We start from the raw sequence: 14364 nt of genomic DNA, 5'->3' as shown, positions 1-14364 counted from the left end.
AACTACTTCTGCTGATGAGAGATGCTGTGTAAATCTCCCTGCTTTATAGGCATCATACAGTACCCCAAAACATTAGTTTTAAGGAAGAAAATTGGTAGAGGTGCCCATTCAAGTGTAAGAGCTAGAACTTCTTTTAATGGCCTTGCTCACTTTTCTCCCTCCCTTTAACTGACTAACTTTAGTCAAGTACCGTCTGTTTTGAAAGACAGGATAAACAGGGATATTATATAATAAGAACTAGAATGAAAATAAGTGATTTATGCACTTTGGATGATTAATTCAATATTCACCTTTCAATGGCAAACATGTTCAATCTTCTCTTTTGCAGTATGTCCCAATGGAGTCAAGTTCAACAGCTGGAAATAAAGTTTTTGGAGCAGGTGGACCAGTTCTATGATGATAACTTCCCCATGGAAATCCGGCATCTACTAGCACAATGGATAGAAAGCCAAGATTGGTAGGATTAAATTTATTCCCTCTTGTATGATTTCAGTCATGAACAATTCCTTCCTTATCTGGCAGATTTTACTGCTGAGTTGTGAACTGTGCAGGCATCTGCACTCCAAGAGTAGTATTCCACTAGTTAGAAATTTAGCCCGTTGAACTGTCAAAGTTTGAATTTAAGGAATGTCTGAAGGTGAAGTTTCATTTGAACTCACTGCTAAACAAAATCCAATAAAAATGGTCTAGCAAATTAATGGTATTACAGGTTTTTCATAGTAAAAGATAATGCAAGTTAGTTTTCAGTGCAAATGTTATACACTTACCTCTTGCAGCAGAAAATTATTCACTTGTCCAAAACCGCACTTAAAGCTAGACATATAATTTTGGGGAACAAGCCAGCTATTTGCAGGAGCTATTCTCTAGAAGGTGAATTTATGCACAAATTTGGATCGAATTCACTGGATGGTTATTTTAAGACAATTCAGAACTAAATGCCAAAAAAATTTTATGTTATTAATACCAGAAAGAGACATGTTAATTATTCAGGCTAAATCCACAAAACTATTGGAAGACTATTGCAAAAAGAAAAAAACACAAACAACAAACCCAACAAAAAAAACCTGCTAAGGAATATAATCTTTCCTTACAATTAATAGCTCAGTGTTTATGGGGCTGTAGGAACATGGGAAACATTAAAATCTCCTTTTCGCCAGATTTAGCAGGCATATCTCAAACAGGCATCTGCCATTTGCAGGGCAAGGAGAGAGAATATCCCAAGGACAAGGATGCCATGCAGTCCAAACTCTACTGTGTTATTGCCCTTCATGTACCAAGCTGTTCCATAAACAGCAGAACCAGTAAAGCCTGTTTTTGTGTGTTTGTGTCCTTTGTCCCCTACATACCCTTCACCAGTAGCTTCAGAGTTTTCCTGTATCCCCAAATAGTTTGGCCAGGCAAAGGCTCATCTGGTGCCTGGTGCGAAGATCTATATCTGCTGACTGGCCATCTGGCTGTTGCCTCCTGCAGAAAGTTATTACTGCCATTTTCTTCAGTGGAGGCACTAATTTGGATTCCTCTCTTCTACCAACCTGCCAGTTTTCTGTGACATTTGTAAGAACATGCTATCTTTTGGACTTCGAGCCCACTGTCAACTTTGTATGAAACTGGGCAGCAAATTCAAAAATTATATCTCTGTGACTGACAGAGTGAGAGGCACTGTATGCATGAGCTGCGTTCCCTCTAGGAAGTGGGCTAAAAATATATAAATATCCACTGGACCAGAGAATAGAAAACCTTGGTTGTCTCCCCTCTGGCTGACTCCATAGCCTGTGCTAAGAACATCCTCACCCTATCTTTATAACTGCATATCTGTGTGAATATAAATAAAAGAATCATAACATCAATTATTCACAAACCTCTAATTACATGCCAGCCACCATATACTTAAAGTCTTTTTTTGCTGCCTAAATTTCCAAATGGATTATAATTTTCTGTACAGACAGATTGACACTTCCTGCGACATTTTAAAGATGTATGGTTCTCATTCACTGATTCTTTAGGGAGGCTGCGTCCAACAATGAAGCAATGGCAACAATCCTTTTACAGAATTTGCTAATACAAGTGGACGACCAGCTGGACCGGGTTTCACAGGAGAAGAATCTTCTCTTGATACACAACCTGAAAAGAATCAGGAAGCTGCTGCAGGTAGGTTTTTACTTCAGATGACAAACTGCATACTCCTGCTGGTTTCTAAAGCTAGTGCGCAACCTCTGTTGAACGCGGTGTGTTCCTGTGCACAGCTCAGAGCTGTCCTAATTGCTATAGACTCCAAGCAGCTATGGGAAGACCAAGCCTTCAACAAGATCATTCAAAATAGTCATTCCACAGTCTGTTATTTTGTGGAACAATAATTCACATTTTAATGCACACTGCTCAGATACAAGTGCTGTGACTTTTTAGCTCTGTATCTGTCTCAGCTCTTGAAAATAAGACTGTATAGTACTTATGGGTGATCACGTTTATTACAAATGTAATTACTACCTTTCAGACACATACAGATATTTAACTATGATTAGCTTTGGTTATCTCAGAAATAAAAATACATATTTTGGGCTTAAAGCATCACCCTGAAAAAGGAACCCCAGTAAATCATTAGCATGTTTGCTATTTTATGCTTAGCCAGGATTATTTGTTATGAATGGCTTAAAGGATTTTCCGTTAGGCTTCTGCAAAATGATACTTATTTTGATTGGCTGAATGTTTCTCTAATAATTGTTTGTCTAAGGCAAAGATTCTCAGAGTTCCACTTCATTTGTCACCTACTTCCTGACATCTATCTGTCTTCTGCATAAAATAGATAGGCATCTGAGTTTAATGAAAGTTTGGGGTTTTTTTCTCTTCTTTGATGGTGTTTTCCATAAGTACTTAAATGACAATTATATTGCTTGCAAAACATTTTCTTTGTTTGATATATACACTGGTCTGGAAAATCTTAGCATGAACTTACCAATTATTTTGTGGCTGTGTTTCTTTCTATTCTTTATCCCTAACGGTGGCCTCTTAAAAACATGACTTTATTTCCATCGTTACCACGTTTTCTCCCAGTGTTACGCGAGCAGTCTCATGTAACTTAAAACTCAAGTTGCTTTTTGTTTCTTTTCTGATTTTTGTAGCAGCACTATCCATAATTTCTGTACTGCTCAAACAGCAAACTTACTTAACTGCTTTTGGAGTTAACTGCAGAAAGGTTAAACCTGTTATTTCTGCCATGGTCTTGGCAGGTTTTACCACAGTAGGGCTGAGACAGGGCTGTATCACCTTAGTAAAGGTATTTTCCCACAGTAGCATTCATGTGGAAAGAGCATTTCAGGGCACTGAAACAAGTAGCTGCATTGGTGTACTCCTGGCTTAAAAGATTGTGCATTTATGATTATATCATCACAATGTGCACATGCAGAGGGACTGGTACATATTTACATACAGGCTCTACAAAATTGAAGTCTCTTACTGTTCCTTCTTCTCTTCACACCATTTATTTTATTCTAAAGTTTTTACCAAACTTGAAGTGGCAGCTCTGCATGCTCTCTGAAATTTGGCGTACCAAGAAAAGTAATCAGGCCTTCAGCACACACACGTTTACATAATAGCCAGTGTGAAAAAGCAAATAGTTTTCATTCTGGCCATTAAGTCCTGGCATATTTGGAAATTATATCACAATGTGCTTTCTGAAGAGCACAAAGCAAAGGAGGCTTATTCTAGAAAAGCAAGAGAAGGGGAGTTTTAACTGATTTCTGATTAAGTGGTTTCTCAGGTGGCAAGGATCTGAGTCATGATTCCAGAACAAGCCAAAATGCTCAGGCATCCCCATTACAACTGTACAGCGAGGTTACAGTCACCATACACTAGTTACAGCAGCACCAGAGCTGGTCTTTTCCATCCCTGGCTAAAGCAACAGTAAAGGTCCATGTGGGGTAGCCCAACCCACCATTTCACTTGATTGCTGACTGTGAAAAGAAATGCCGCACAAGTTGCGACGTGGACCAGCTATCACCCTGTAGCACTGCAAGGCCCTGACATAGCAAGCTTTCTCAAGCAGCAAGGTCTCTCTGGCTCCCTTGGGTTGCAACAATCCGTAGGTTTGCAGTCTAAAGCATTGTGAGAGGACACGTGTGATGCTGGAATTATACCACTTATTAAAAAGGATCTCAGTCTTGAGCTTTGCAGTAAAATGTTTCCAGCCGAGCTAAAATATACAGTAGCTCTCTCCATCCCTAATAATGTTGGCCCTTTGATACAAGAGACAGCAGATAACCTGTACTTAGCTAAAAAGCTACTCGTTCAGTTTCAAATATGCACACGAACCACCAGATACTGAACAGCGCTTTCACTATTAGAGCTTTTCCTGATTTCTTATGTCCTTTAGCACTATCACCCACAGTCTGTTCTGATTTCCAAAGTAACTTCTATAGGTTGGAGTAGGACCAGACTCTTGCAATGGCAGTTTTTTAATTATTATTTTGGATAAGGCAAGTAACTTGATCTATGTCCTAAGAAATGTGTGACCTGGATATTTTTGATTTTTGTGTAAAATACTATGCTACAACTTCTAATTTTTAGAACACAGATGCTAAATGTATTTTCAGCCAAAGTATGGGCTGCATGTTCTATAAAGCTGCATAGGCAGTCTCCTGAGCTTCAGCTGTTAAAATTATTTCTTTATTGCTCAGTAAGTACATCAGGAAAAAAATACCATAGTAGTTGTAATCAGCTGACATCCTATTCTTGTTATTAACTATCAGATATATTATAAATGGACTATGAACTGTCCATGACACACCGTATGGACAGTATCTGCTGTAATGTCTTTAAATTTGAGTATGCAAAGTATGTAATTATGGGTCTTAAGGTGGTTTTTTTTTTTAATGCATCACTGATTGTATCTTATTGCTAACATATGAGAAGTTTGGAACTGGGCATTTGGCCCCCCTTCCACAGCTGGATGCACTTGCAGATACCCAGCTCTTGCAATTTACGCTAGCTTGTAACAGTTTCATGAGACAACACCAGAAAAAGGTGACTGATGTACACAGTACAGTGCCATGGTCCCTTTTGTCCCAGCATACCACCTACAGAAGGGGAGGCAAGATTTTCACTGACTTTAATGGAGGAAAGACTGGGTTCCTAAATAGGAGAGGAAGCTGCATTTGTAAACACCTTTTCATTTCTGGTGACTCTGCGGATTTTCTCTGAAGGTTAGTTACTATGAGCCCACCTTTATCTCTGCTTTGCTCTCTAGCACAAGCACTTCTTTGAAATTTCACAGTTCACTCCTCTTCCTTCCCCTCGATACCACACACACAGATGTACAAACACATGTACAGCATGCATGCACACACACACACAAAGCTGTTCAACCTCAACATGATCTGTGTGCACTGTTTGGTCATTATTTTGAGCCAAATTATGATATTAAGTAATATTTTTTCAAACTAGATAATGCTGAAAACCAGCATTTATCACTAAGTATGCAGAGTAGTATGTTGAGCTATGGTATAGGTTCCTAAATACTATGACAATAGCAATAATAAAATAATTATAATTGGAGAGCACACAAGAGCCATTCAAAAGCAATCTGTAGTTCTTGACAAAAGGCAAAATGAGGGACTAATGTTTAATTAGAAATTTTAATTAGAAATACAACTACATGGTTAATGAAGAGCAGCCTTAGAAGACAAAGCAACACATACTTTACAAATGGCTTGTGCAGCTGTTTGCTAGGCAGGAAAGGACTCCTTAGGATCAAGATTCCTGGTGCTGTTACTGAATCTAGAGACATTTATGACTACGAGTTACCAGCAATACAGCCAAGCACACCCCATCTGAAGAATCTCCCTAGGATTCATTTTTGCTATAAAACGGAGAAAATGTTTAATTCTGAGCTTCACCCGAAACATCTTTTTGTAAACATCTTGGTTGCTCCATGAAAACAGTGATGCAAGTAGTGGAAGAAGTGAGAACTTGCCTGCCGCATACTCACAAATACAAAGCTTTCACCAATCTTAGGTGTTGTCAAGGGCAAAGGGTAGAAGTCTTAGCAGAAAGATGGGCCTGCCTGGCACTCTTGCTTTTAGGCCACAGGGACCATCCATATTCTGTCACCATTAGAGAAATAACTATGGAATGTGACATTTCTGCTCAGACTGCTGACATTTCAAAAGTTATCTCGAGGCAAAAAGAAACACTGATCAGGAATCATGCAATTTGACAAAGTTATAAGCACTTGAAAAAGTGTTGAGAAACTTAGCCAAGCAGCTGAGATTACTGCTAGCTCTCAATAATTTGCCTCTCTATCCATTTCTCGCTTTCATTGAAACATTGCTTTTTGACATTAATCTGGTATAAATGTACATATTATATTAAAATCAGGGTCAGCATTTTAGGTCAAAATCCTTCATATTTACTTCTTAAATTATTATTACTTCTCTAGTCAGTAAATTGGATTCATTTTTATAGCAGAGCAGCCTTTTGTTGCTCTGCTTTTCAGTGGGAGACAATACAGCACAGCAGTCACTTGCTACAGTTAAGTCCTCTGTCCATTTTCCTACAGAACTCCTGCTGCCCCTAGCAGTGGTTCTGGAAGGGGGTGGGGAGAGAAAGTGTTTGGAGGCAGCAGGGAAAAGAGGAGGGGAAACTATGTCTATGGCTCTTTCTGCTGCTTAAATCGCAGCTGGAAAAAAGCAAAGCAGATTAGTCACAAGGAGATGGTTTGTGTTGTTGCCATGACAACAAAACCTAAAAAGGCAGATGTTAAGCTCAGAAGAGCTGCCTAGCACTTCTAGGAACTAAACTGCAGATGCAACAGTCTACATGACCTTATCCCATGAACAATTCCATCTTAGTTTTCAGAAGGAATGTTTTAAAATGACACCATACCTGTCCCTGATGTAAGCTCCTGTGCAATACATGAGTACATTTAGTACACAAAGATGACTGGTGAAATACAGAGACATTCATGTAAGAGAGGCATTGTCCATGTTTCTGACTCACATGCCAAAATCTTTGGTTAGGGGAGAGCAGCCGGGCTGCAGTGCACCAGAGGAGCCAAGGCAGGGCAGGCTTAGAGTATCTGGCAATTGGAGATAGCCACCATACCCCAGTGTCCCACTGCTCCACCTCCACTTAGGAATGGGATGGTGGGTGATTGCCTGTGGGTGTCTGAGTAATCCAGTGATGTTCATCTCAGAGATGTTCTTCCCCCCTCACTCCAAGCTGGAATTGTGGAGCAGTCAGCAGGTACCTGCTTGACAAGGTGTAGCTCCGTGGGATGCAGCCTGGCCCATGCATGGGCTCAGGTGAGCTCCCAGGAAGCGAAGAGCTGCTGGCTGCGCTTCTTCACTGTGATGGGTGCATGACAACTACATCAGAAAAAAGCAGAAATTCCCAGAATTGTTCTACTCATAACTGAAACTCTCATTTATGCTCTAGTCTCAAGGTAACTTTTGAAAGCAATCCCTTCTCATTAATAGCAACATGCATCTGTATCACATCACTGTTTACAGTATTCAGGGGAAAATCTGATTACATAAATCTTCCTTTATAAAAGTAAAATAACAGATTTTGGGAATAAGAAGAAGGGCTGCTCTGCTCATTTACCATTGAAACCTGAGTTAATGAGTACATGGTGTGCTCTGGGGAACAATTTGCTGTAAATAATGTATATTCATGATACTCCTCTAATATTCACAGCAGGTTTTCAGGTATTGGTGAACTTTATCCACTCAACAGCCCTGCTGGAGCCTAAGATGAAGGGAGGGCAGGAAATGGGGATTCTGCCTGAACGAGCAGGTGTGTGTGCACACCATTAACTCCTTGGGGTGTGCTTACAGAAGGAGAGGTAGGCAGAATCACCAATTTGCTCATTCACACCAACCAGTTATATCCAAAAGGGCTTTTGGAAGCACTATACTTATAGTATAGAGTTGGGAAATAATACTTTAATTATCTTTCTCCTACACATCCCTACTTTTTAATGGAAAGATCTGGAATAGCATCTGAAAGTATCCTGTGTCATCTTAATATATATTAACATTATGGCGCTTCTTTGCATATAAAATTCACTCTGTTTCTAAGAAGTACAAACAAATAGGATCTTACTTTAAACGATGCTACTTAAAACAGTAACACAGTAGCGTGTTCCTGATTCTGTTTCAGATTTGCAGTTATATTGCTCAGCTTGTTTCCACCTGTAATGAGAACTGAACATCTTTGTGCTTCTCCAGATAGAGCTAAAGTGAGCATACAAAGGTTTTTTAGTCCAGGTGACTGTTTACACAAGTCACTGTACCAGAAAGGTACACACAATGAGGGATCCTAAGATTATTTATTTCTGTACATCAAAGAAAATGGACAAAATAACGCTAGATCTGAAATAGGACATTCCATTTGGTACTTAACAAACAATTCTAATAAGCACTGTGCTGAGAAACAGTTGCGGAGAATGGAAACATAGCCATTGATGTTTGAGTTGCAGTTTCCTGTTAAAGCTTACAGCAGGCAAGAATGGAACAAAATAGAGAAAGTTTCTAATACACCACAGAAGATACATTTCAAAATGTTATTTACATGTACTTGGTGCTCATGTAACCTGCCATATCAACAAAGCGTGTGCAAACCAGTGTGTCCTGCGGTCTAATACAATTCAGATTGATTTTTTTTTTTTAAAAGCTGTTTACAAAACATTTTGGTGTACAAATGGGAAACACTGCACAGCAGCTAGCTGTCTGCTGCTAGTGATTGCAGGTGGGTGACTGCATATCAGCTACTAAAAATTTTTTTAAATGATTGATACCAATGATAGTTGGCTGAAAAAAGGTTACTTACTAGAAGTAAAATATTTCTGAGTTCCTAGTTACTATTTAAAGAACACAACTAACAGTTTGTAAATGTTTCAGTTTGTTTTTGTAGAATGAATAAGAGTTAGCTTACAAACAGAAGTAAAAATACAACCAAACCAACTAAACCACCTCTTGTGGGCTTTGTTCATTCTGGAGTATTAAGGGCCCAGTTGCAGTCAAACATCTGCCAGAGAGATTAGTTAATAGTATAATACTTAGGTCTTTGCATCTGGAAGATGGAGGGGACACAATCAGTCCTCTTTCTCCTCTGCTGTGTTACCCTTTTTCATAGTCAACACTGTACTTTTATTTATTCTGATATAAATCTCATTTAAATAAGAAGCATCACTACATTATTCATCCCCCCGGCAGCAAAGCTCTGCTGTCTGATGATGAGGTCTACAGACACATATTTTCTGTAGCTATATCTCACCGCTTAGAAATCTGCTGTTTCTAATAGACCATTCCTTGATTGGTTTTAGTGACTGCTGGAGGGACACTCAGCAGTGGAATTTGGGGGCAAACTGGAGGATGGAAGAAAAGGTCTCTCTTCACAGGTCATTCACTGTGCTTTTACAGCTTTGCCTAGTGCAATTTGGTTGCACAAGCCCTAAAAAGAAGTATGATCTTTTGGAAGTTATGCATCATACAATATGAGAAAAGCAGAACTACAACACTAGAGACCTCTCTTAGGACTCCCCACACAGGAGTTGTCTAAAATGGTGAGGTTGCCTTTAAGTTCTCTCATGTATTTTGAGAGAGGGAAGGGGAAATCTAAAAATAAAAGTCTAACAAGAGCAGCCTGAATAGATAGTGTCACAGGTACTTCCTCTTAAAGACCTAGATAAAACAGAGCCATCTTTCTAGTAGAGAATGATATTTTTTTTTTTTTTTTTTAGTAAGAATGCCTGTTTAAACACAGGCTTTCAAAAAACTCCCAAGCACTTCACTTACATCAAGGTACCACAAGGACCAACTCTTTCTTTGTATTCTAGTACTGTCTTCATTAGACTTTCTGCCTGGATGTATGAACAAAGGTGGAAAACAAATCAAGGCAAAATGTTGTTTGTCATATTTGAAGGTGAAAATGGGAAAATAAGCGTGTATGGTTATGCCTTCCCACGCACACATTTCTTTGAGATACACAACTACACCAAAGTTTTTTTCCTTTCAAAAATAAAATGATACACAACAGGTTTTTTCTCCCTGTTTTTAATTACATGAAAGATGAGATATCTGCTTATCTAGAAAGATGCTGAGTATCAAACTTAGTAAAATAAGTGTATCACAAGTGATCAACAGGGAAGGAAATATATTTTGCTTGACTTTGTAATCCTGTTTCCTGTCTCCCCATGCCCCACCTCCCTTCTATTAGCCTCTTTAAATATTCATTCAACTTCAACAAATACATCAACAGTCATACTAGTTAAGGGTTCCACACCTCCAAGTAAAGCTATTTTTGCATACAATTGCAAGGCTCAAGCAGGGTTTTTCTAGCAGAAACAAGAAAAAAATACAGCTGATGGTTTTGATAGTTAAAGAAAAAAAGAGAAAAGCAGGGAAAAACACAATGAAATTCTGAAGCACTTTTTAAGAATTAGAAAGCACTAAAACCTACTGGAGTTCTTTTCAGGTCACCTTGAAATCCAGGAGATAAGCAGGTAAGCCCCTGACTGACTTTCTAAAGGTTGCAGAGCACATCCTTCTATATTATAAGTGGAGACCAACAGTCACTAATACCTAATCCTGTACTTTAATCTCTGAAACCAGTCAGGATACTCAAGTAGTGCATGTATAGTATTCATTTAGAGATGTGTGCAGTACATAGAGACCTTTGACACATGAAAAGGCAGCTGGCCAATATTATTGTGGTTGGGAATGATCCACTTTGTGATGGAGCTGCCCCCAGGAAAATAAGCTAAATTTTGGAAAATTAAAAAAATGTGAAGAAGAGTAAGAGAATGAATCTCTGGTCTAGAATTCTTCATTCATCTCAGGAAAAGGAGTAAATTTCAGATACTAAAACTGACAGTTGTTTGGTGTTCTTTTTACAAGCACATGTATTTTAAAGTTTCATAATATGTGTTTTAAAGTTTCTCCGTGATCTTACAACGTACAGAATCAAATCTTGCATTTCCCCAGCCACTGTTTCATGCATCTTAACATATCCCAAATTGTTCAAGCTGTTTTAAAATTTGGCTAAAGGTTCTAAACTCTGGACACTGTAATGTATAAATTGTTTTTGCAGAAATGCCTCTGTTGTTCTTCATGATCTAGTAAGACACTATCACAACAGATGTCTCTGGAGTACACAGAGTGCCTGCTGGGCAGTGGTAGGAAGGTTTTCTCCTGAGGGAATGTCATCAGCATTCAGAGGCAATTTTTACCTGTTCATAATGGAAGTTTAATTTCCCCTGTTTGCTTAAATTTAGCATCATTTGGGTAGTTATTAAGAAGAAACCAGTCCAAATAAGATCATTTGCTGTTTGTTGTAAATCATGACATGGAAGACCTCATCAAAATGGAAGATAGGAGAAAGAAAATTTCTAAGAACAGATGAATTACAGTAATATTAGCAGATAAGACTAATGTTTCCATTTGAAACTTCAGATGAAAAGTGAATCATCAATTTCTCTTGTTGGCATTTATCAAAAGACATAAATTATAAGTTTTCTCTGTAACTAACTAAGCGTAATACAATTTTGCATAACTGCAGAATCCACACGTTTCCTCCTTTCCTGGCTGCCAGTGCTCATGTCACACTAAGTTAGGATTCCTGCATCCCAAGCTTTTTTCTTTTTGTTAAATTTCCTTTATTTTCCAACTTACACTACTCTTTCAATGATAGGAAATAATTTTCAGTTAGTCATTCAGAAGCCAAGGTCATCTTGAGCAAATTCTGTCCTCAACCAAAGACAAAATGGAAGTGCATAACAGCAAGAGTTGGCAGTAGATAGATAAGGGAATACTAAGTGGCATGTTCTAAAGTCTAATTACCTCTGAGAAGTATAAAACATGGGGAGAAAAAAATTCAGTGTTATTATTTTGACAGAGTCAAACACATTGGTTATTGTGACTTCTATTAATTATTGTTATTTAATAAGTTAGAATTACCAAGGTATTTAATTTCACAGCTTATTATTTATCAATTTATTATTGTGGAGTTGCAAATCATCTGCTGGATTACTGCAAAAGAGGCTATCAGTATAGCATATATTGTACAAATATATGCTGTTCTAGGAGAGAGCGAGCTCTAGATGGACAGAAGGGGTTGCCCGCTCCGACTGTGGCACACAGCTCAGCTCTGTTCCAGCTCTCCAGCATGCAGAGCATCTGTCACAGCCAGGCCTGTTCCTAGCCTTTGATTGCAAGCGTTCAGACTGCAGATCCACCATTATTCCAGCTTTTGTCTGAGGGGCTGCTGCTCCCAGAGGGCAGGTAGCAGTTCTCTGTCGACCTGCTTGGTGTCTGCTCAAACTGAATGAAGTTGAACGAGCACCAGGTAGGCAGAAGTACGGGAATCACTACAGGCGCAGCTTATTATCAGAGCTTTGTGAGTTAGAGAAGAAAGGAAAAAAGTCAATTTCCACTTCATATCTTGATTCAGATGGTTTTCTCTTAATGGAACAAAAAGAGAGAGAGAGTTTTTAAGAGTTTTGGATACAAATAGTATCTAGAAATGCTAGGAAAGTCCCTAATACCTGGCATTTTTTGTGGGGGATTTTAAAACATCCTACTGTCAGAAGATTTTTTTGAAGTGCCTCTTCTATATAAATGCACTTTCCAGCTCCAAGAGAGGATTTTTATTTCTTTGACTTTGTTAAATAGCTTTTGTTTGACTCCTTTTTGTCACAGGGCAAAGACAAAAGGCAACTATCAACTCTTAGAATGCTCAAATTCTGTTGGGCAGTGGTAAGCTGGGGCTAAACACACCTCAAGCTTTGTAGCTTCAGATAGCTTGCAAACACCAACGTGATGTATGTTCCTCATATACTAGCCATCTACGTAGAAGGTGGGACCCTGTCTTAGTAGAAAAAAAATAACATTAACAAGCAGAAATTAACAGCCATTAACTGAGGAGTTAATATGCACATCAGTGGATTTACACCAGTCACAGATTTCTCATCCCAAGCCTTATTAAAAACAGGAGGTTTTTTTCCCTTTGATCAAGGAGCAGATAGATGAGACAAGCTTAGCAATACAACTGCAGCTGGAACAAGGCAGGCCTGTTGTCCCCACTCTCAGCCGACCTCTCCTGACTTCACATGCGCTAGTCCATAACAATACACTCATCCTTTGCTGAGCAGTTTCAGTCAACTGAGGAGCAGAAAACCCATTCAGCAAAAAAGTGTGAGTGGTTTCCATCCCAGTTAGCAATCTGGATTCATTTACTAAGGAGTCAGACAGGCACCGGACTGGCACGAGGCAGGGGCTGGCACCACACAGCCAGGAGCATGCCCATTCTTTGCAGCAATTAATTTGCTCCAGCTGTTGCTGTTGGACCCTACCATTACCTTACTTCTTCATGAAGCTCCACTCCACTCTTCATCTTTTACAGGAAGATCATAGCTGTTTCCCACATTCCCCTCCCAAAGTTACATCCTGACACTGCACAGAGACAGTTTGGGAATATGCTCAATAAAGGGGACTACAGATATAGTCCTGGGCATGAAGTTCAGTTGTGCTGAAGGAAGCGTGCAGCAAGAACATGGTTACTACCCTTACAGCCAAGGGCATCAGAAGCTGGCAGGGAGAAGCGAGTAACAACAGATCTTTGCCACTGTTGTTTGCTGTGGAAATCAGCAGCGTACCCTTAATATTAAATCCCCCCTCATTGCCCAGCAAGGAGCAGGCAGGGCGGGAGTGCTTAGTGTTTCATCTGAGACATAGTGTGTCCTGGGGCAGTATTACTGACCACTTTTTTTCAGAGAAACTCCTAAAATCACAGTCTAGTTCATAACTCTCATTCTTCAGGGTAATTGATACAGATGATTGCTGGAGTAAAGCACCACCCTGAACTGCTTTTACAAAGATCCAAGGCACTGAGACTACTTTGGGTGTACGCACTGGTTGCTCTGGGGGCCATGTACTTTATTTGTCTTGAGAAGACTTCAGAAACCCTAGAAACATCAGAAAGTTTAGTGTCATTGCTGACAAGGCTGTGGCAGTCAGAGCTTCTCTAGCAGGGAACATTTTCTACATCAGTTATTTAGTTTTAAGAGTCCTATGTCTTTCACCTTAGTCTCTACCTGGAACCCCAGTATAACCAACAGCATGGTATTTAATACCAAGCAGCTCAAACCAAGTCTCCGTGATTAAAATTACCATATTTCTTTACCTTGTAATTGACATCAAAACATATTGTGAAAAAAATCTTTCAGGTTACTTAGATTTTATGCAAAAGCACCCATGAAATGATTCAGTTTTATCTGGCTAGTAAAAAGTGTTACAAATATATGTTCACTGTCATAATAATAGTTTGCCTATAGAAGCAGTATGTTCACATTTCTATCAGGTGTGTTCACGC

The 14364-nt window shown here is 39.1% G+C and overlaps 1 protein-coding gene across 1 annotated transcript in view; it reads left to right on the top strand.

The window, feature by feature from the left end:
• The first annotated feature begins 325 nt into the window (after positions 1–325).
• Positions 326–14364, top strand: part of STAT4 (signal transducer and activator of transcription 4) — a 39035-nt gene continuing 24996 nt past the window's right edge. Inside the window, exons 1-2 of the mRNA XM_010294732.1 lie at positions 326–457; positions 2004–2148. Of these exons, the coding sequence (XP_010293034.1) occupies positions 330–457; positions 2004–2148 (273 nt within the window). The 5' untranslated portion in view covers positions 326–329. The remainder of the gene's footprint in view (positions 458–2003; positions 2149–14364) is intronic.

The sequence above is a fragment of the Phaethon lepturus genome, unplaced genomic scaffold (genome assembly GCF_000687285.1).
Source record: "Phaethon lepturus isolate BGI_N335 unplaced genomic scaffold, ASM68728v1 scaffold5729, whole genome shotgun sequence".
Lineage (NCBI taxonomy): Eukaryota > Metazoa > Chordata > Aves > Phaethontiformes > Phaethontidae > Phaethon > Phaethon lepturus.
Note: the sequence above shows the minus strand (reverse complement) of the source record. Positions and strands in the feature narration are given on the sequence as shown.